This window comes from Anthonomus grandis, chromosome 10, assembly GCF_022605725.1.
Source record: "Anthonomus grandis grandis chromosome 10, icAntGran1.3, whole genome shotgun sequence".
In the NCBI taxonomy this organism is placed as follows: Eukaryota; Metazoa; Arthropoda; class Insecta; order Coleoptera; family Curculionidae; genus Anthonomus; species Anthonomus grandis.
The window spans coordinates 28989126-29013956 of NC_065555.1; the positions used below are offsets into that span (position 1 = coordinate 28989126).

A 24831-nucleotide genomic window follows, 5' to 3' on the forward strand; every position below is an offset into this window, starting at 1 on the left:
TTTGTCAAATTTTCGATAATTGTTTTTGCTAAATTATGCCCAGTGGTTGAAGTTACCGGAATAAATTGAAGAAAGGACTCTTTAATAGATAAATTATCGCATACGTACCGAACGCAAAGAACAAACTGCTCTATTTTGGCAATATCAGTTGTCTCATCTGCCAAGATTGCATAATATTTTGCAGATTTTACTTCTGCTATTATTTTTCGTAAAATATTTGTGTTACATGCATTTATTATTTTGTTTTGTATTGTACTACTTAAATATGTTGCGTCATTAGCAGAACTCAATATATGTTTTTTATGTTTTTTCTCCCTAGCTTTTCTGTTGCCCTTTGCCCCCCCCCCCCTGGATACGCCAGTGGTCGGCCGATATTTGAGGCAAAACTATCTAAAATCCATCGTTTTTACTACTCAAAACTTGACTCAAAATATTACTATAATCATCTCTTACCAGTTTCTCGTAACCGCTGATTGATACGTTGGACTTTCCAATGATGAATTAAGCAGGTGTCTATTAGGGAATCTGTCCGCGTACAATCTTCGTGCTTTTAATGCATAACATCTTGCAAATCCGTACATTAAATGCACATCAGAATATTCAAAAAACGTATACTCCATAATGTTAATATTAATGCCTATGATATATATCTCGGAAAGTGTTAACTTAAGTCACTTTTAACAAGTAGACATTTTTGGTGGAGAAATACGAGAAATAAGATTTTTCGGTCAGTTGTTGCATAAAGGGTTGTACAAAAAAGTTATAAGTTATTTACCGAAATAGTGCAGTAAGTGGCGGCTATGAAAAATAGCGGACTCTCGTTTCTCAAACTAGAAAACCTTCACATACCGAGTTTTATGCCAAAATCTGAAAAGCTTCTTAAGCAATAAGAAAAAATAGTAACTTTGTCAACCTGTATCTCACAAACTATCAACCTTTGGACTTGTCTCACAAACTATCAACCTTGGTATATGTCTGGGTCAATTTACATATTTTGGTCTGTAGTATCTCCAGTTTCGAGATTTCCCAATACTTTTCACAGACATCTTGTATATTAGTAATACCGGTATTAATACATATATAATATCATTGTTATATTTGTCACTTATGCTCCGCTAAGGGCCTTAAAATATTTTATCTTCATACTTATCCTATTATAGGCCATTTGTAAGTAAAATTATATCAGCAATTCTTGAGGTTTAAACATATACTTATATAGATGATATTTACAACTCAATTGGAGGGAAAGGAATTTATTATATTAATAGTGATACAAATATTTCTTCAATAATTATTTTTCCAATATATTTTAGGACTTAAGAAGAAAACCCAGTCAACTTATAGCTGGCGAAAATTCGTTGCTAAGTCAGATGTAAAATCCCACAACTCGAAGAAACAGCTTCTGTCAAAGCCTTTGGTACCTGTCAAAGAAGAACTAATTTGCCCAGTCTACAAATGCGTCATTAACAAACCGCCAACTTCCTATAATCACACGACTGAGGAGTGTCCTAAAATCAATTGTCCCCCTGGATTTATTCCCGTTTTAGATGGCAATAATGATTATAATTCAAAATTGTGCCCTGTGTAAGTATATTAATTAATTAAAATTTTAATTATTCTACTTGCATCATAAACCTAATCATTAATTGTTTAAGTACCTCTAAATCATAGATATGCCAAAGAGACTTTATTTAGCGATTAAGCCAGATATCGAATTACTCTGCAGTTCAAGTTATACATAAATGATATATCATCTTATTTTCAGTACATCTCTTTTCAAACGAGTTAAAACTATATCTTCAAATTAAATACATTGATAATTACCTCAGGGTTCAGTCGGATTTGGATAGTCATTTTGCACTCAAGCTGAATGTCAAGAAATGCTACTTAATGTGCACTCCTATTAAATAAACAATAACTTTATAGAATCAGTTACTCATATTAGAGACCTGGGAATTATACTTGTTAGTCGCTTAAGTTTTATCTTTACGGGGCATAAGATGTAATGTGACTTCCGGAACGTCAATTCTATTAGTTTGCTACATTGCTTCCTTGTGCGCCCACATTCGAATTATGGCTCTTATACTTGGCCTCCTCATTATGATGTACATTTCCTACATATTGAAATCGTTCTATGTACAATATATACAGGGTGATTCATTAAGAATGGGCAATCTCTGAACTGAAGATACTACATACCAAAATATGGCGATTGAGCTTAACATGTCTTATGGAAAATCTTATATACAAACCTAGGCAGTTTATTGGCTAAATACAGCGAGTTTGTCTACAAAATTCAACTAACCCAAATCTTATTTTTATAACCGAAACATGGATTTCAAATAAAATACCTGACTCCTTGGTTGACTTACCCGGGTATACTATATTTAGAACAGATAGAACAAAATAAACCTGGGGGGCGGAGTTTGCGCCTATGTAAGCAATCAAATTTTAATTGATTTTTCTTCACAAAAGTTACAATTTTCTTCTGAGAACATAGACACCCTAATATTAAAAGTAGTAAGCAAAGATATTTTTTTTACTTTTATGTGTATTTATCGGCCCCCCGCAAATGATACCAGTTTGGAAAACAACAAAAAGCTTTTTGTAAAGATGCAAGACTTATCAAGGACATGTGAAAATTTAGTAATAGTCGATGACTTTAATTTTCCTAGTTTAAAATGGCCGCTTACGTTATTTCCTGAACCATACAATTCTGAAACCTATTTTAGTGACTTAATATTAAATAAAAGTAATCTGTCCCAACTCATCACTGAGCCAACCAGATACAGATAAAACTAGGAACCATCGACCCTCGACTTATTACTAACAAACAAAGAATCTCTTGTTTGCAATATTAAAATCGAGGACCCTATTGGAAAATCAGATCATAATATAATCAATGCAGAACTTCAATTTTCTACAAAATCCTACAAAAAAACAGAGCACTAGTCAAAATAAATACTTGGTGACAAATTTCGAACATGTCTGTAATGATCTAGGGAAGTTGGACATCATGAATCATGGAAATTCTTAAGAAAAACCAATGCGACAGAAAGCAAAGAAACCTTGGATAAATAAAAATCTTTTTAACATGGTTAAACGGAAGAAACATCTCTGAACAAAATATAAGCGTTCAAGAAATGACATTGACCTGACGAATCATCGTAGTTTTTCGAAAATGCTTACAAACTTAATAAAAAATTCCCGCCAAAATGTTGAAATTAATTTAGCAAACGACAAAAACCCCAAAAAACTATTTTAATACATTCGCTCCTCAATTAAATCAAGGGTTTCAATACCGTTACTAAAAAAGGGCAACAACAGCATGTGTGAAAATGAAATGCAAGTCGCGGAAGAGTTGGCGAGAACATTCGAAAAGGCATTCACTAAAGAGCCTGAACAAGATGTATTACCTACCCCACACTGTCCACGTATCTTAAACTCAATAACAACAATAAATGAGGAAAAAAATATAAATGAGGAAAAAATTAAACAAAAACTTCAAAAATTAAAAAACGATTCATCTGCAGGTTTGGACAAATTAACGGCAACTCTTCTAAAAAAATGCAGTGAAGTGATAGCTGCGTCTCTTGCAAAAGTTATGAAATACTCAATGATCAAAAACTCTGTACCCGAACAGTGGAAAGTCGCATCGGTCACGCCAATTTTTAAAAAAGGCGACAAGTTATCAGCAGGCAACTATATATAGGCCGATAAGCCTAGTATCGATTGTTTGCAAAATTATGGAGTCCATTGTTCGAGATGAAGTGCAAACATTCTTTACTGAAAATTATGTAATACCCAATATCCAACACGGATTTGTAAGGGGTCACTCTACGATTACTAATCTACGTCAATGCCTTAACCAGTGGATAACAGCTTTAGACAAAAATCAACCAATACAGGGTGTTTCAGAACTATGGGATCAAACTTCTGGGGGTTGTTCAGTGCAACAGAAGAATCCATTTGAGTATAGGAACCCATCTCCGGAAATGCGTCACTACGCCACTACGGCCCTAAGACGCGTTAAAATTTATAAAAAACATTAATTACCTAAATAGGATCTGCTGCATTTATTTTTACCTTTTGTACATGATACCATAACAACAATTGTTTAAAATCAACGCTTATCAATGTCAATTCTCAATGTCATGTTTAAAAATTTTACAGCTTAGAATTTTTAAACATTTATTGCTAATGGAAAACTTTCCCAATCAAAAATTGGCGGATATGCATTTGGCATACGGAGCAACAAACTGCAATTCACGAGCAGCATCGCGGTTGTATCATGAACATTATCCCTAACGGCAGCATCCTGGATCCAAAAAGTTTATTGCGGTTCATCAGCGGCTCGCTGAGACAGGCATGTTTAAGACCAAGATGCATGATACTGGTGTTGCTCGAACCGTAAGAACGGTCGAATTTGAAGAAGAGGTGCTTCAGCGAGTTGCCGATGAACCATCAAATGGCACACGTGACGTCGCTAAGAATATGAATACGAGTAACGCTTCTGTCTGGCGGGTACTATACGAGCAACAACTCCATCCTTACCACTTCCAGAAAGTTCAAGGTATGACTGCAGCCGATTATCATCCTAGAGTTCAATTTTGTCGATGGCTTCTGGACATTCACATCATTGCACAACCAAATTTTTTATGATATGTTTTGTGGACCGATGAAGCCTCTTTCACAAGAGGCGGTATTTTTAATAGTAGGAATAGCCATGTTTGGGATGAAGAAAATCCTTATGCAATTTTTCCAAGAAAACATCAGAATCGTTGGTCTGTCAACGTATGGGCAGGCATTGTTGATGATTATTTAATTGGGCCATACCTTCTACCAGAACGATTAACAGGACCTATTTATCTGCGTTTCTTGGAGGAAGTTCTTCCAGAACTCCTTGAAAATGTTCCACTAAACGTTAGAAAGCAAATAATGTGGTTTCAGCATGATAGAGCGCCGGCTCACTTTGCTGTACAAGTACGCGAGTACTTAGCTCAGCGGTTTGGGCACCGTTGGAGTGCCAGAGGTGGAGCGATTTCTTGGCCTTCTAGGTCACCCGATTTAACGTCGCTCGATTTTTTCTTGTGGGGACATGTAAAGTCTTTAGTCTACGAAACTCCAGTAGAATCAGAGCTAGACTTAATTGGACGAATAACAGCAGCATTTGAAATATTTCAAAATGAGGATCAAATTTTTAGTGTAGTCCGCCGAAATCATGTGCGGCGTTTAAATCGGTGTATTGAGGTTGGAGGAAGACATTTTGAACAATTGTTGTAATGGTATCATATACAAAAGGTAAAAATAAATGCATCAGATCCTATTTAGGTAATTAATATTTTTTCTAAATTTAAACGCGTCTTAGGGCCTTAGTGGCGTAGTGACACATTTCCGGACATGGGTTCCTATACTCAAATGGATTCTACTGTTACACTGAACAACCCCTAGAAGTTTGATCCCATAGTTCTGAAACACCCTCGACTTTGCATCTACCTCGACTTTGCTAAGGCATTTGATAGAGTTCCCACGAAACGATTGTAACATAAGCTAGAACATCTTGGCATTAGAGGAGAATTGTTAAATTGTTGTGTTTTGGGTATCAATGTTTACTGACGACACAAAAATATATGCAGTTGCCCTAACTTCTCATCAACAATTGCGAACCGATCTGGACACTATTTGGAAGTAGTGCAGTAAATGGTTACTCCCTCTTAACGCGGACAAGTGTGTGGTGTTACATTTAGGAAAAAATAATCATCAGCTACCCTACCAAATAAATAACATTAAACTTAAAAATGTCGAATCTTATTGTGATCTCGGAATAATAGTAACTAAGGATCTCTCTTGGTCCCAGCATATTGCCTCAATTGTGAAACGTGCAAATTCTATGTTGTATCTGCTGCAAAAAGCTTTTGTTAAAATTCCATTTGACAATTTTATGAAGTTGTATACCACCTTTATCCGGCTATTATTGAATATGCAGGTCCCGTCTGGTGCGCGGACTTGGTGCGCGACAAAAATTTACTTGAATTATTGCAGCGACGTGCTACACGATCTACGTATGGTTGCGTATGCCGAGACCTACCTACAGTGAGAGACTTTTAAATGAAAACTTGCTAACTTTTGATAAACGAAAGCTTCGTGGTGATTTAATTTTTACATTCAGAATCCTGTATAATTATTTGGGCTGTGATCTTAACGAACTATTTGAAAGAAATCGGGATATTAGACTTCGCGGTCACACTTTAAATTTAAAAAAACAGATGTATAAAACAAAAACACGTCAAATGTTTTTGCCTAATAGAGTGTTTGATGTTTGGAATTCGTTACCCGTAGATGTCATAACTGCTCGTACTATAAACTGTTTTAAGAAGCGTCTAGATAAATTGGACATGTTTAGTGTTTAAATTTGAAAGCTGACATTTGAAGATTTATTGAAATATATTGTAATGCCTACTTAGTTCATAGAGCTATAGAGAATGTAAATTCTTGGCTTTTATCTAATAAAATAATAATAATACAAATGTTGCAGGTTAACGAGATACAAGCTATTTAAAGTTGGAGTTTTAATTTGAAATTTCTTAATAATTTTGTGACTTTAAGCAGTATCGTCTTGAAAATGGCGACTTTATGTGTTTTGACATAAAAATATTGAATTTTGTGGTGAATTTAGCATTATTTATACAAGGCGTTAGTTACACCCTGTCACTTAGATAAATTACAACATATCTTTTTTGCCTAATTTTTCTGTTAAAAACTGTCAAGCCAAAATACTAAAATGCGCTAGTGAACCATCGTGCATAAACCACATTGTAGTTCTTGTATCTAATGGTAATCCAAATGTACATCCTCCAGAAGCTGAGGAAGCGTTTGTTGCAAAAAGTTGGGATAATTCTCGCCGGTAAGTCTACCTGGCAGAAATACCGGTCCAATTAGGAAGTCACCTATAATTCCCATCCAAATGTTTAACGAGAAAGTTGAAAGTGATCTTCAAGTAACTCATGTAGATTTTCTTCTGCCCAAACATGATTATTGTGAAAATTCCTTATTGCATTTCTTGACAAACTGGCTTCATCGGTAAAAAGAATAAGAGTCAGTAGTTGAGAGATTTGAACTGTGCAAAATCCATTGACATAATCCAATACGTGGAAGAAAATCTGCAGGAAGAAGTGCCTGAACGCGTTGTATGTGGTATTGGTAAAACCAATATTCACTAAGAATCTTCCAAATTGTCCCGTTACTTATATTTAAAGTATCTGCAATTTTTCGAGTAGAGGTGCCTGGATCTTTTTCTATCATGGCCAGCACATTCTTCTAGTTCTACTGTTCTTACTTGGCATTGGTGTGCTCGGTCCTCCAGTTTCATGAAGTCGTTGATGTATACTTTGGAAGGTTTTTCTATTAGGCATATCAGGATTCGTTCACGGTACAATCGACTAGCTTCTAATGAATTGCCATCAGCAAGTCAACAAAACTTTAAGTATGAAATACAGAAAATACACGTCTAAATTTTTCTAAAATGTTGACACTGACTGACAAACTTAAGTTTTTTCGGCTACGTTAATCGGAATGTTATTAAAAGATATCAACGGAATTATTAGATTTTTTATTACGTGAGAGGTCCAGTGTAGTACGCTATACTTTTATTTTGGCTAAGTTAATAATTTTAAAGCTATTATAATTGGATGGTTGAATTTTTGTTTGCCAAGTATCTTCGAAACAAAGCGTCCTATCAAAATTCATATAAGGACTAAATATCCTTATAGTAGGGGAGCCCAAGCGGGGATTGCGCGTTACTCTAGCGCGTCAGAAAATCATATAGGATGAAACCTTATACCGGGTGGTGTGTCGCCGAGCGGATCATAGGAAAACCCATCTAAATTTTAAGGGGGTCAATCATTGGCTTCCCTGTACATTTTATAGAAAAAATGTAAGATAACTTTTTGAAGAGACCAATCTGGCATACTCTCGTGCAAAGTTTCAGAAAATTTTAATAAGCGAATCTTGAATTATTCAATTAAATGTAATTGCAAAATTACCAAATTTTTGGTTCAGGTAAAACCAGACACCAGCCACCAGCAAACAATTTGTTATAAGGCTTTGTGAAAATCTGACGTACAGCCGAATACAAGAAATGTTTTTTTTCGTTTTATCAATCTCACAACCATACATTCAAAGTAAAACACGTTAACATTACTTTTTTATCTAAACTTTTATTTAATATAACGATGAAGTTACATTAAATATTTATATTTATTTTTTCGTCGATTGAATAATTCATACTTGTTTTCAAATATCGACTGTCACTGATTTATTGACACTTTTCCTCACGTGAGTGACAATATTCATTTCACTGGTGCTTGTTTGGTTTTACCTCAACCGAAAATTTGCTAATTTTGCAATTACATTTAATTGAATAATTCAAAATTCGCTTGTTAAAATTGAAACTTTGCACAAGAGTTTTCCAGATTGGTCTCTTCAAAAAGTTATCTTACATTTTTTCTATAAAATGTACAGGGAAGCCAATAATTAACCCCCTTAAAATTTAGATGGGTTTTCCTATGTTCCGCTCGGCGGCGCACCACCCGGTATATACCCTATAATGTAGCTCTACCATATATGGATCCTTACTATAGAGGCGTGCATTGACTGCAGTCCATCAGATTAGTAAAAAATATCATCAGAAAAACTCGAGCGCGTCATATTAAGACATGGTATGTTAAGTACATGAAGAAAAGTATATTATATTTCAATATTCTGACGATTTGAGCGTGGCGTAAGGAAATGGGCAAGTCACAAAGTACAGCGTACAGCTACTGAGAATTGTATTTCCCACTTAGCGTCTCTCTTTCCTTCTCACACTTCTATTCTCTCGCGCCATCTTGACTCTATCGACTTTCTCCGTGATGCCATTTCAGCTGTTCACATGAATGGAGTACTAAAAAGACTTTGGTAGAATGGTTCATTGCCATAGGTTTCAAAGTCTCATTAGGATACTAAAAATGGTTTGGGTGCTCCAATAAATAAATTGAACTTGTACCAAACCAAAGAATCATAGGCAAGCACAATCGGAGTTTAACTTTTTTCACTATTTGCTAAAAATATCTAAGTTAAAACCAATAACAATGTCCAAATATGTTTTTTTCTAGTAGGTTCATTAATAGCCTGATGTAAATCATATACTTGCAACACTGAGTTAAACTTTTTAATAAAAGCGGCATCGATTTTGAGGGGGTCTATATACATCTTCGAGTCATACAATCATATAAAATTAAAAGCCTAGAGATAAATGATAGATATTATACAATAATATTGTATAATATGCTGTATGATACGGCGTTTTGTATCAATGTATTTATACAATACGGCACCAACACATTGTATTTGGTGGAGAAAAAATTTGGCTTGGTTTTTTGGTTTGGTTATCAACTTGATTTGTTGGCAACAAACGAACAAGAAATAAAAATTTAGAAGCATAGGAAGATATCGTCATAGCACCTGACATTTTTAAGGAGATATAGATTTACATTCAAGAACGTTTTCCTTTTAATAGTACAATATAAAATAAATAAAAAAGTGTTAAGTATTTCAAGGTCGCGTTTTTTTACATCTTCAAAAATTGGTCATGACTTTTAGTCCCGTCTAAATGTCAGATATTTGAATAGGACACTTTTTTAAGTTCACTTAACGCCCCATTTAAATATCTGACACTATTTTTCCTACCTCTTTTTACGACAACGTTCCGCTCACTACTCGTCAGATTAATATCTCTCGGTTATCAGAAAGACATAGCGCGTATACACGATGAATGTCTGACACGTTCGAATATTTCCATGTGACTGTTTTTTTTTTACATTTTTGAAGATTTGTGCATGCTCACCTCCCCACTAAAATGGCAAAATTAACATAAAGTTTTTTTCGTTTTAGCACCTAATCTTCTTAATCCAATAGGTCCCCATGACGCTTTAGTAACTGCAAATTTAGCATCTAAGGCTCCCCTACTGTTAATCTATAATCCCTTAAATTTTTGCCACTTGTTTAGTAAACACTCTGTATAACATGAAGAGTGTAAGGGACCAGATGCATTCCTGAGGGACGACAACGTTTATTTGAAACCTCTGCGAAGTGTGTCCATGAACTACAATTCGGATGTATTGGTTCTTGAGGAGGCTTCCAAGCCAAGCAACAAAAATTGGCGGCAAACCATAAGAATACAGTTTGTTTAAGAGGTTTTTATGCCAGATCCCATCGAATGCCTTTAAAATATGCAGAGGTATTGCATGGAATTTACTATATTTCTCGATAGCTGACTTATATTTTATAAAACCATACTGACGGTAGCTAATGATGTCAGTGGACTCCAGATATGTCAAAATTTACTGGTTGACAAGTCTCTCCATTACCTTGGTGATTTCTGGAACTAAAGCAAACGGTAATTGATGGGCACCGTCTTTTTTCCTTTTTTAGGTATTGGTCGAATATGCGTAAGTTTTCAGTCTCCAGAAAGAGACCTCTTCTGTATGAAAGAGACAATAGTTTGCACAACGATGGTGTCAGCACGACCGTACACTTTTTTAATACTATTGGCGGTATTCCATCAGGGCCGATGAACTTATTAGTGTTCAAGTTCTGTGTGAGGGACGACTATCCATGGCATCGAAGAAGCCTTTTAAGTCGTTGGTGTGTTGCCTTGTGGATTTACGGTACGATGGGCGTATTAATTAGTTTGATTAATAATATTTGTGAACATCTGACCCAACAAGTCTGCTTTTTCCGTTGCGGTCATTGCATTAGAAACTTGATTAACTCTTCACTCCCTCATGATATTTTTCTTTGTAGGCATCTATCGTCTGCTTGCACGAAAACTGGTAGTACATTTTGATGCACTTAAAGATGCTCGCTTGTATGTCAATAATTCTTAGTGAGTTACTGATTATATTGGGTATTACGTCACTTATAGCAAAAATCAATTTAGAAATTTTTATCTCACACGCTCAACAATTATTGAAAAGAAGAAGAAATATTTATTTTAAATACGTGAATAAGTCTATTTTCTTCTTCTTTTCAATAATTGTTGAGCGTGTGAGATAAAAATTTCTAAATTGATTTTTGCTATAAGTGACGTAATACCCAATATAATCAGTAACTCATTATGAATTCGTCACAACAATACAGATTTTACTTAATAATTCTTAGTTGCTGTTTTGTCGGCTTATTGACTTAGAACATTGAAAGGCTAGAATTGGTAAACAACAACTTTGTTTAAGTTAAACATGTGCACAGGGGCAAGGGGGGTGTTTTGTTTACAAACATATTCACCGATTCTCTGTTGTCAAGTTTACACCCATTCAGCCATATATCCACACATATAATAATGTCATCAATTTAACTTATTCATGTTAGACCACCGCTGATGTCATCTTGCGAAATGTCATCTTGACAAACAGCTTTGTGTTTACATTCGCAATTTGTGAAGTTCTGTGTTTTTTCTTTCGTTTTTGGTTGAAAAAGGTTGAGTTATTTTAGTGTTTTGTGAACGATAGTAAAAACTTGTGCCGTTTGTGCCGCACCATGGGAAAAAGGCGATTTAGGCCGAACTTTTCACAATTAAATACCGATATTGTCATAACATCAGATCAAGGGACAACCATCGTCATAAACGAAGAATAATAAAAACTTATTAAGAAATCTATAATAATTATAAAATATTTAATTTCCATAAAAATGCTTTTTATTAGATAAGTACTAAGATAGATTATTCTAATGAAATATGCTAAAAAACGCATAGAGAGTTCAAAAAAGGCAACATTGTTTATAATTTAAAGCATAATCTATTAATAATAAAGTATTTATCATGTAACTATGACTTCTTTATAATAATGACTTCTTTATAGAGTAACTTATCATATTTTATGAAAATTAAATGCTTTATATTTTATTAAAGAGGAATAGTATTATTTTGCGCCTGTCAAAATAAGTGACAAATTTTTATGATATTATAAAGTGTTTTTTTTTTTGGCATTTTTACATAAACATTTGGCACCATTTCATCAGAAATGTTGCAAGCAAACAAACTGCTCATAGTTCCACGGCAACGCTAATTCTAGCCTTTCAATGTTCTAAGCTTATTGATTTGTATGCATATGTACTAATACCGTTGATTGAATATTAAAATCATTCAAATATTCAATCAACGGTAATACTAAGAATGTGCACGCAAAGATATGTGATGCAAAGATCCTCCGAGATTATGTTAACAGCCTTTTTTATCATAATAAAACAGTTTCGTTTGTATTTGTGGTCTCCGAAAAAAATTTAAATGTTTTTATTTACTTTATGTTCAGTTTTCTTTAATTTTACAACAGTTTGAATCAAGTAGTTCATTCTTCATTCTATTTCAAATTTTCATTAAACTTTAAACTTTAAACGCTTGGATCACTGTGTAGAAACAGTTAGTTAAAGAATTTCTATTCAAATGCATCCAAAAGAATGTTTTGAGGCCTTATAAAAAAGGTGCGCGTCCAACATACTGAACCAATTCGTTGAAACCCATTATCAGAAGAAGTAAATTCGCTAAACCACATCGCTCATGCGTCTAGTACCACCCGATACAATCCCGTGTTTATGGGATAAACCGCATTTCATACTGAGAAAAAGCTGGCCAGCTAACGCGAGTGAAAAACTGTAATCGAGAGAAAACCAGGTAAGGTCTCACAACCATTAATTGTCAAAAAAACAATAAATACAGTCCACTTTTCTCAACAGTGAGCTTTCGATACAGTACTTTCTTAACAAAAATAAAAATCAAATGGACATTTTGCGGCTCGAAGGACCATACAAACTTTCAAAAACTTTCCCTTTTCAGCCATGATCAATCCAAATCAAGTCATGTGGACCTTTTGCTAGAAAGCTGGGACATCGATAAATATTATGATTTGATTTGCAAAGACTACAAAGACTGGTTCAGTATGTTGGACGCGTACCTTTTTATATGGCCTCAATACATTCTTTTGGATGCATTTGAATAGAAATACTTTAACTAACTGTTTCTACATAGTGAGCCGAGCGAAATTGAGTTAAAGTTTAAAGTTTAATGAAAATTTGAAATAGAATGAAGAATGAACTACTTGATTCAAACTGTTGTAAAATTTAAGAAAACTGAACACTTTACGAATTTATTTTTACTATTCATAGTCAAAGTCAAAATCAAGTTTATTGTGCATTAATATAGCATATATACAAAAAAGATGTTATTCGCGTAAAACGATCTTCAATAACACCATACATATACAATTACGGTACTGTTAAAACTGTTTATGCAACTTTTATCGAACCACGGTTTAATGTCCGTAGAGCTTTTCAAGGTGTTCGGAATATCCTCCATACCTCCGCCAAAATCACCTCTGAAATATCGCTTGCTCATGCTGATAGTGTGCTTATTTACAAATAAGAAATGCCTCAAAAATTTATTAGCCAAAGATTAGTGCCAATAGTGTTAATTTAGATTTGAAAAAGAATCGCGTGTTCTTATAGCAAAATAAAAACATTGCAAGTAAAATTATTAACTTTGTTACACGATTAACTCCTCAGTCAACTTAAATGATAATTATACAAAACGGTTCATATTTTAATTTAGTCTTAAATTTCTTTTTAAGGGCTTCCTGCTATCCTCAACCATTACCGGATGCAATCTGCAACATAACTGGTCGAACTTTCAACACGTTTGACGATACAGAGTTTAAATATGATATATGCAATCATGTTATAGCGAGAGACTTGCAAAGCTCAGAATGGCAAGTGTCTTTAAAAAAGAACTGCAGTAAGGAATGTTCAAGAGACTTAGTTATAGTCCACAATAACCATGATATTATCATTCGAAGTGATATGAGCATTAGGTTTAATGATTATGAATATACAGCTGAGCAAATAAAAAATCTGGGCGCAGCCAACACGGGATTCTCTATAGTGCAGTTAGGAAATACTTTGATGTTTACTTCAAGCAGGTAAGTTATCGTCTTTGCATATGAACGCCGGATTAATATTTTCTATTTTAAGATATGGCTTTTGGATTATATGGAATAAACTGGCAAATGTAAAGTTTGGAGTGTCGCAAAAACTCAGTAATAAAGTCGATGGTTTATGTGGCTTCTTCGATAATATTTCTGAAGATGACAAACGAAAACCTGATGGAACTTTGGCGAGGACCACGGCAGATTTTGGAGACAGGTGTGGAAACTGCGTTATTAGAAATATTTTTATAATTAACCGTCATTATTTACAAAAATTTCAGTTGGGCGTTAGACAAAGAGCAACCGGCATGGTGCGAGGCGAAGGCTTGTCCAATTCATATCCAAAATCAAGCATGGGAAATGTGTAATAAAGTAAAGTACGTAAATATATTTTTACTCTCGTGGGTAAAGGACCAACTTTACGCACTCTCTATAATTCGTTCCTTTTTATTTATTTCACGAAGTGTTTCCGTTTCAAGCGAATTTTTAAATTTTTTGAGTTTCATCAATACAGGGTGTTCCAAAAGTGCTGCATCGACTTTAACACCAGAATTTCAAATGGCACATTTTGTATATTTTTATATTTTTAGTTTCCTTGGGAGAAATAAAGGTAACTTTCATAAGAACTACCTATCCGATTTTTGTGAACTCCAAATTTAAATGCACAGGGGCAAGAGGGATTTTTTGTTTACAAACATATTCATCCATTTTCTGTTGTCAAGTTTACACGTATTTTCAAAAGAGGAAATTTTCAGCTATATATCAACAAATGTTAATTAAACTTATTGATCTTAGATTTTGGATTAAATATAAAAAGTAGAAATAGATATATGTTATTCTAAGCGCAAAAATAACATCTTCACAAAGCAAAAAAAAATATTAAAATTCTTATTCCTATAACCGCTTCCAAAAAATTTGAAATGGCAACACCGTAGGCAAAAGCTGATGTGATGTTGTGAAATGTCTTCTTGACAAACGGCTTTGTGTTTACATTCGGCATTTATGAAGTTCTGTGTTTTTTCTTTAGTTTTTAATTCAAAAAGAAAAAAGGTTGAATAAATTGCAACATGATAAGTTTACAGGATGAAATACTATACTCATTTTCTTCTGAAACAACTATTGCCCATCGACTCCTCTAGGTCACACCAAGACAAGTAATGATCAATAATTCTTCAACATTTGAAAGAATTGTACTGGATAAGTATCTTTCCTTAGGAGTGAGCTCTTATTGACAACACAGGTTCGAATGATGATCGAAAAAACTCCTGTAAACTAACAAAGACTTTAAAATAATAAGATACTTTTTCAGAGCACAGTATAGCTTGTGCTTTATAGTGTCAAAAGTCTTGGTGAAATAAAAAAAGATTCTTATGATAAACTGTAACATAAAGAAAGATTTAGGAGCGAAACAATAATCTTAATATCTTCTGGGACAATCTATTGCACATTGACGCGACGTCACTAGGTCACACCAAGACAAATAACTATTAACAATAATTCCCCAAACTTAAAAATTTTATTATAAGTACAACAATTTTATATGTATATTACATTTTTATTTGATTCATTTTCATTAAAAGATTTATTTTCTGTTAATAGATATGAAATCTATTATAATATACCTATTTTTGCAATTCAAAAATATTCAGTCATTTCGGTGTTTTTGTGAACTATTACGATAGTTGTAAACTTGTGCCGCACCATGGGAAAAAGACGATTTAAGTTGATCTTTTCACAAGTAAATAGCGTTATTATCATAATATCATAAATCACGGAACAACCGTTATCATAAACGTAGAATAATAAAAACTTCTTAAGAAATCTATAATAATTAAAAAATATTGAATTTCCATAAAAATGCTCTTTATTAGAGAGGAGGTACCTTTACTCAAAAGAAGTACGTTACTTAAAAAAAAACGCATAAAGAATTCATAAACGGTCATATTGTTTATAATTTAAAGCATAATCTAATAAATATTTATCATGTAAATATTTTTTGACGACGTCACTGGTAAAGATTACTCGTGTCGGTGGAATCAATAAAGCGATCAAGCGGCGTTGCGATGTTGTTGTCTTTTTCTCTAATATAGGGACGTGATCTACATTCATTTAACTTTGAATGTTGAGTGCTTTATAGATTATCTTATCATATTTTATGAAATAAAATGCTTCATATCTTATTAAAGAGGAATAGTATTGTTTTGAGCCTGTCAAAATGAGTGACAAATTTTCATGATATTATAAAGTGTATTTTTTTGCCATTTACATAAGCATTTGGCATCATTGCATCAGAGATGTTGCAAGCAAACCGCCCATAGTTCCATGGCAATGCTAATTCTTTGCAATGCTAAACCTTTCAATGTCCTAAGAGAGGAGTATAGTTTTTATCTGCCTTTGCAATGGTATTATGAAGGCTTGAGGTGCAAGCATTCGAGTAAAAAAACTCCCAAATTACTTACCTCACGAGAATGTAGATTTTTAACATCAATTAGATCTCATCCTTTCTCTCTTATTGTCAACGTCCTTCGGAGCATTGATGATTTTGGATAATGACAACTATGTTTGGTCATAAGGTTGTGTGTGAGGTTTCGAATCTCTTTCAAATCCATGGTCGTCCACTTAAGAATTCCAAATGCATAAGTCTTCATTGCCTGAATGAAATTATCTGCATGACCAAAATGCGAAAATTAAAAAAAAGACCAAAATTTCATATTTATGTTCTTGGAAAATTTTTTCACATAGAGGAACAATACGCTTGGCGCTTCTGTTGATCGAAATTTTATAACCATATTTTATCTCTTTTAACATGATAAATAGTGGGTTCGTTGGAAGGGAAAGTCACAATGGACTTAGAGAGTTGCCCTAGTGGATTCCCCTACGAACAGATATGTCGTCAGTTGTTAAATATTTACTATTTATGTTAGAGGTGTAGGTTTGTCCACCATATTGTCAATGTAATTATAGTAGGGTGTATTTTGTGAATGCCAAGAATGCGGCACATTGTCGAAAGCCTGCGAGAAGGCTTGTAATCTTCCAAGACAGTGCATATGATTTTTCAACACGTGCTTAAGATTTACAGAATCTACAATAAGCTTCTTCATCTTTACACCCATGGTACTCTCGCTTACACCCATTCTATTCTTCCGCTAAAACGTTGTTTAGTTTGACATGCCTGTATGTGCGCATGTCGCATTAAGCTTGATGTCAGTATTTTATATAATGTTGGTAGGCATGTAATTACATTGCGTAGGATCTTCTGTTTGTTAGGCAGCTGATTGGTCATGCCCAATTTAAGGCACCTTGATGTGTCTTCTGACGAGTGGTAAATGTGTGTAAATTGGAAGTGCCAGAGAATGGTGTATGTTGGCAAATTTTTTGTAGCAGAAGTTTTGAATAATATTAACTTTGTCAATATTATTCAAAATAATATTATCAATAATATTATCTCTAACTGTAGCTTTCCAGTTAGTTTAATAACCTTCGAAACATCTTTGGATGTTATTTCGTCAAAGAGCATCGGTGGAATATTTACCTTCTCAATCTCTGACACAATACAGGGAACCTTTATTTTATATTCTTGTGAATTTAACCATAATTATGAGTTCATAAGAACCTCTCTACTTGGCAAGGCTTGACTGTTGTTAGGTTTTGCTTTTGAGCGAGGCCAAAAAAGCTGAAACAATCTCTTTTTCTTTAGCTACTGATTGGATATATGAAAACCTTGACATTGACCTAAGAAGAATAAAATAACAAGTTTAAAACTTTACCTTGAAGTTATCAAGCGTATCATTATTCTTTGATCCATCCATTCTTCCCTATGCCTAAGTATATTTTGTGGTTTTCAATTATAGAGAACAACCGCTGAGTCAGTGTGCTACATCCATAGATATAGAAGCCTTTGTATCCAGATGCCTCGATTCTACTTGCTCCTGTTTAGAAAGAGCGGAGAAAAACCACACTGCTTCTGAAGAATGTAGATGTAATGCCATGCAGTCGTTTGTCGTAGACTGTCTGTCTGCTGACTCCTCTATTGACTTATCTGATTGGAGAATGCAGCAGGACTGTCGTAAGTAATCAGAATGCCATTTTTTACCTGGTACGTTTTTGTTGTATTTCTTAAAAAAAAACTCTTTTTAGCTGCAACTTGTGAATCTCCTCTGGTATACAACGACTGTTTCCAAAGGAAATGCGAACCCACATGCGAATCAATCGCAGACCCTTACGTTTGTCCTAAAGTTTCCAAAATGTGCTTCCCTGGTTGTTACTGTCCTCCAGGTTTTGTGAGAAAGGACGATAGCTGCATTAAACCGTCGAGCTGTAGAGACTGTGAATGTAACGTTTTACCACACCTGCAATATATCACTTATGATGAAAGTAATTTTACGGTTAACGGTAATTGCGTTTATGTTATGTCTAGAGATGCTCTTATGGATAAAGAGGATACTCACAAATGGCAGGTATGTTTCAATATCTCTGATCATATTTGATGGGGTAAGTATATTTACAGTGAAAAAAGTTATTTTTTATCTGAAATATTTATTTAGAGACTCTTATGTACAGGTAACTTCAGAAGCTATGCAAATGATTCGTTTTATTCTTTGATCCACTGGAAATGATTTTCCCGTCACTCTTAATGCTTCTGTATGCTAGTTAGACCCTACGTTGAATAGAAGACCTGCATACTCTGTAAACATTTCTAAAATGTTCATATGATACACATAGAGTCACATCGCCAGAATAGTCTATTTAGAAACAAGTTTAATTTATGAGTAATGATATAGACTTTCTTTGTTAAATATTAAGTGAGTCATTTAATACAAGCGGATTACGAGATGTAGCTATTTTACTGTGTCTTAAATACCTTCTCGTTCATTCTTAACTAAGAATAATCGAGTACTACACTAGTACTCGATTAAAATTTTACGCTATTACTCCTTGCAACGAACAAGATCAATAGACTTACATGGATATGATGCCTGGAGAGCTAGATTTTTGCGATAATGTTTCAGGATGACTATGAAATGTAACTTAGCACCTGAGCTCTCCTTCCGTTTTTAGGTGCTCATAACAAACCATCCATGCAAAAACAAGCCGGAAAAGATGTGCGTCGGTAAAATAACGATTCTCTACCAAGGCCATAAGGTGCATATTCTGGTAGATCATTTCAGAAACCGGCTAAAATTGATTGTGGATAGTGAAAGAGTTGCTGATTTTGAAGAAATCGATGACTGGGCCCAAGTTAAAGAAACCCGTGCGAAACATATGAAGTTTTTGCTGACAGATGTTCAAGTAGAGGTAAATCATGTCTATGAAAACTGCCTACTTAATAAAATATTTATTTTTATGTTAGGTGTCAGTATATTACCCTTCTTTGGGTGTATCGGTCAAAGCTCCTTCGCACAAATACGGTGGAAAATTGGAAGGTATGCAGTGGCTCTAATAAATGTTATTAAAAGCCAAAGTAAACATAAATATTTTTGAAATATAGGTTTATGTGGAAATTGCAATAAAAACCCTGATGATGACATGGTTTATGGTCCGTTCGATGGAAAACCTGGAGGTAAACCTAAAGATGTTGGAGACTTTGCTTTAAGTTGGTAAGAAAAAACAATAATATGATGAGTAATATATTCGGATGTCAATTATTGTGCATGTTAAATAATAATATGCTTCTTAATATAGGCTCTACGAGAATCTACCAGGCGGCCAGACCAGGGAAGGATGTGAGAATTTACCGGAAGAAACCTGCGCTAAAGTATTACCAGAAAATGACCCTTGTATGCAGTTGTTGGACTTGAATAAATTTGGACAGGTAAGCAAAATAAATGTTTACTTGAATATTGAAAAAAGTACCAATTATACTTGTGGTGAGGTTGAAAGGTCTAAAACTAATGGAATAGTAAGAGGACCCGATCATACGATTGTCACAGATCCGCAAACTATAGTAAATGCTTATGCGTTTTTGCGCTTATACGTTGACCATCCCTTAACCTACAGTAATTCAGATCATCTAGATATTTCCAAAGTTAATGCTTCTCAAGTGATTTTGGCCGGTAGAAGATTTGACTGACATCTGGTGTCGATGGTATAACTAGTTTCTTAGTTTTGAAAAACTCTTAATAGAGCCTCTTAAGAAAACCGTTCTGCTACAAATCCTACTTCGGTTATTTACTTTCATTGTTGTTGAGATCCACATTGTTGTTGCATATAGTTGATGCTGGCTTATATAGGAGATTTGTGATGATCCCCACACATATCGTAGATCCAATATAGTTGGGCTATTGGTGTAAATATTATGTAGTTTTGCTGTTAACGTCAAGTTGCATTGTCTTCAGTTTTGAAAATGGTATAATATATCGTTTTGGTTGATACGTCAAATATTATTAAGCGTAAACTAAAAGCTAAGTTCATTTTAATGATTTTATGTTTTACCTATCTATTATTGATTTATAATACCTTAGAAACGGAATATGTTATGGTAGCAATAATACCTGCTATCACACCTAGGGCATTATAAGCGGGCATTATGATAATGCCCGGAAATTTTATTGCTTATCCAATTTTATTTCTCTCGTAATAAAGAATAAACATCCATTTATACAAAAAATAATGTTTCTTTAAATACTAAAAATTAAACTTTATTTTCAAAATAAAAATTACAATTTTGAAATGTCCCGGAAAATGTAGCTGATCCCACTATAGAATGGTCGGTGTTTTTTGTGATGGTAGAGGTGGCAGCACTAACGCTATTTTGCATAGTTTGTAAATTGTCCATTAAAGAAATTTCAATAGTCGATACGGAATTAACCTCGGAATTAACTGAATTGGTAATCATTTTGGCTACTTTATTTTTGGATGAAATACTTTCTTGTATATATTCTTCAGCTACTGAAGAGCTTTTCCATTTCCCATGTTGTTTTAGCATTTCAAACGAAGCACCTGCCTCAACAAGTAAAGTTGACCATGTGCGACGCAAACAGTGGCCGGTATAAGCTTCTGCATTATCCAGTTTTAAAAATTTTGCGATCAATGTTGGGACGCTTCCTATGGTATTTTTTCCAACAGGTTGTACTGTACAGCGACTTTTTCTATAGGTAAGAAAGAATCTTCACTCCTTTATTCCAGCTGGTCTTAATGCTGCGTACTTTTTTATTAAATTTAAAGCGCCTAAATCTTCTTCAATGATAGTAAAACTTTTTGAAGTTGAAGTTTTAGTTTCTGGTACCTTTATAACCAAGACCGTTCCTCTATCTTCAATATCATCAATGGTCATTTTGACCAACTCATCTCGTCTTAAACCTCCAAAAATACCCATTACCAATATGACTTTGTGTACCAAGTAGATATCATCAGGAGCCTTCTTAATAAATTTTATTATTTGTTTTCCTTCCAAAACTTGCACATCAGGCGGAAACCTAGCCCTCGGGCTACTATTTCCACCTTCCGGGCATTATCGTCCTTACAGTGCCCTTGATACATAAATAGCTATAATGATGATTATACCCGCATTACGAGGAAAAAAGTTCGGGTCTTAAAAGTTTTATGCTCACATTGCGAAATAAAATTGGAGAATATCCCCAATATAAAGTCAATTATATAAGAGGAAACATCCAAACTAATGTCCAAGATAGCTGAGTTGGAAAACAAAGTGAGGGAGCTTAACTTGGAAAACACAGATTCTAAAGAATGTATTACTCCGACCCATTTTGAAGAAATTATTTCGGAGATTAATGAGCGTAACAACCGGAAACGCAATTTAATTATATTTAATCTAAAAGAGCCGTCGTCCACTATCAGTAAGGATCAAAGAATAAGTCAAGAGATGAAGCATGTCAAGAGATGAAGGATGAATAGTTAAGTCGATCGTCCCAGAGTTTCAGATGGATAATTTTCAATCCTATCGCCTGGGTAAATACACCCCAGGTATCAACAAACCTCGTCCTGTCAGACTGACATTTTCAAGCGAAGATATTGTACATAAACTAATAAAAAATTCTAGGTCCAAGAATCGCAGAATTACAAAGAAGTTTAATCACAACTTAAAATAAGAGAAGATAATGGTGAGCGTAATCTTGTGATTAAATATATACAAGGAATTCCTAAAGTAATTTCCGTAAACTAGTAAAGTCACCCCCTTCCAGCTTAAATGTTTCAAAAAGTCTTGTACTTTACTACCAAAACTGTAGAGGTTGTAACACTAAATGTGACGAAATTTTTTTAACTCAGTTTCCACAGGTTTTTGTGACGTTATGGGACTTATAGAAACGTGGTTAAAGGCCGATATATCTAACTCTGAATTGTTTCCCTCTAACTATGATGTCTGTCATGCTGACCGCGACTGTGAATCTCATGGCGTCGGAAGGGGCGGGGGTGTGTTGCTAGCAACTAAATCGGAACTTAGGGCTATCCAGATTGATTTTGCCGATTTAATTCGGCGATTCGCATTAATCGATATTGTAGGGTGTAGAATAAGCATTAATAATCTATATCGTATAAATATTATTGTAATTTATATTATGCCTTCTCTACCCTACGACTACCTTGAGCAGTTTATAGAAACAATATGCATGCATGATGAAATTCTTAATCAAAAACTTATTATTATGGGTGACTTTAATGTTTCTCTATATGGTATAAATGAATTTGACACCAAGGCTGCACTGATTGACTCTTTTTTAAATATTCTGGGCCTAAAATAAATGAACATTGTAAAATGTTATGGGGCGCACATTGGACTTGGTAATTTCAAATATCGATTGCGAAATCTCTGAAATAAGCAGACTCCTATCAAGAGTCGATCATTATCACCCCCCTTCCTTATCAATATTGACAATTTAATTATAGAAAAATCGTCTCCTTTTGGATTGTGCAAAACTGCTCCTAAGGCATTTAACTTTCGTAAGGCAAATTTTCCTCTTCTATATGAATTAATCTTGAATATCGATTGGAAGCAATTGTTTGAATGCACAGACGTTAACAAAGCCGTTGCAAGCGTTGTATAACTTAATTAATAATGTTTTTAAAACCACTGTACCATTAAAAATAAATCGGAAACGAAGATATCCCCCTTGGTACACTTCTGAGATCATTCGCTTAATTGAAAATAAAGAATTAGCTTACAAAAAATATAAAAAATAAAAAACTAACTATTACTATGAAATATTTCGAAATGCTAGACTAACTCTTAAAACACTACTTGATAGTCGATACCAAGTCAATAGTCGAGGCTTTTGCTAATTTCTTCCAGAGCGTTTTCATTGATTCAGATGCAAGCAACTTTGTTCCTCATACTTTACTGCATAATCAAAATCTTAATTAATCCTGTTCAAGAGTCCGATATAATCGAAGTATCTAAAAAACTCAAAAACAGATTAACATGTGGTACCGATTCTATTCCAAGCTTTTTAGTTAAAGACTGCGTTACACCTTTAGCGAAACCATTAGCTCACATTTTTAACTTATCCATTCAAACAGGTTCGTTTCCATCTTGTTGGAAGATCGCGCGAGTTTTTAAAAAGGGCTGCCAGTCAGAACTTAGAAACTATAGACCGATATCAATTCTATGCAATTTTTCTAAGTTTTTTAAAATTTGTATACACAAACAATTACACGCACAAGTAAGTACATTAATATCGCCCGATCAACATGGTTTTATGGAACAAAGATCATGTATCACTAATTTATGTTGTCTTTCCGAATACATATGTCAAGCCCTAAACAACAGAAATCAAGTGGATGTTCTGTACATGGATTTTCAGAAGGCTTTCGATCAAGTAGATATCACTATTTTATTGATAAAACTTTATTATCTGAGTTGCTCTGAAAATGTATTAAAATTATTTTCTTCGTACCTTCTAGACCGAATGCAGTTTTTCAAAATCGACGGTTTTCGCTCCAATCGTAAGATCTGGTGTCCCACAGGGTGCAAACTTGGGACCGCTCCTTTTTTTGTTGTTTATCAATGACCTTGCACTGACTATTTTATGTCTTAAACTGCTTTTTGCAGTGATTTAAAAATTTATAGAATAGAAATTAAAAAAAAATTAAAAATTTATAGATTGCCAACTGCTTCAATCTAAATTAAATAATATATATGACTGGTGTCGGACATTTTCTTAATGTGTCAAAGTGTTTTCAAGTAACTCTTTGTAGAAACAACAAATTTTATTCAGCATAATTATCAAATATAAAATTTTCCTTTGACTAGGTGTCTTGAAATTAAAGATTTGGGTGTTACTTTTGACCAAAATTTCAACTTTAAAAATCATATCCATAATAAAGTTATAGCAGCATCCAGATCTCTGGTTTCTTCCGCTCCAAGCTTGAGTACGCTTCAATTATATATGGCATCCAGTATATCAGGTGGAGACTGATCAAATTGTGTCAATTCAGCGTAGATTTTTAAAATATTTAATGTACAAGACCGATGGTGTTTATCCAGCAAGAGGAACATGTCATGATATAATGCTTGCACGTTTTAACATGAAAGCCTTAGCCTTAGCCGACCGCCGTGTGGTAGCGGCCGTGGTCTTTTTATATAAGCTAGTTAATTATAAAACCGACTGTAGCTCATTGTTGAACCAAATTTACTTTGTTGTTCCCAGATTAAACTCTAGAAACTCTCGAACATTTCAGTGTAATAGAGCAATAAATAACATTTTTAGAGGGTCGCCGATTTATTATATGTGTAACTTATTTAATGCTCTTTGTAACCACAACTTAGACCTCTTTGTTGCTTCAATGTCTTTCTTAGTAGGATTTTTTAATCAATAATCTTAAATTTCCATTTTCTCTTAGAGATTTTGTAGGTCGGTAATGC

General features: G+C 34.1%; 1 protein-coding gene across 1 annotated transcript in view; it reads left to right on the forward strand.

The window, feature by feature from the left end:
* Positions 1 to 24831, forward strand: part of LOC126740857 (hemocytin) — a 279897-nt gene that overhangs the window by 207307 nt on the left and 47759 nt on the right. Inside the window, exons 44-53 of the mRNA XM_050447026.1 lie at positions 1314 to 1584; positions 13659 to 14006; positions 14059 to 14229; positions 14294 to 14389; positions 17864 to 18078; positions 18150 to 18469; positions 19071 to 19307; positions 19363 to 19435; positions 19501 to 19609; positions 19695 to 19824. Coding sequence (XP_050302983.1) covers positions 1314 to 1584; positions 13659 to 14006; positions 14059 to 14229; positions 14294 to 14389; positions 17864 to 18078; positions 18150 to 18469; positions 19071 to 19307; positions 19363 to 19435; positions 19501 to 19609; positions 19695 to 19824 — 1970 coding nt within the window. The remainder of the gene's footprint in view (positions 1 to 1313; positions 1585 to 13658; positions 14007 to 14058; positions 14230 to 14293; positions 14390 to 17863; positions 18079 to 18149; positions 18470 to 19070; positions 19308 to 19362; positions 19436 to 19500; positions 19610 to 19694; positions 19825 to 24831) is intronic.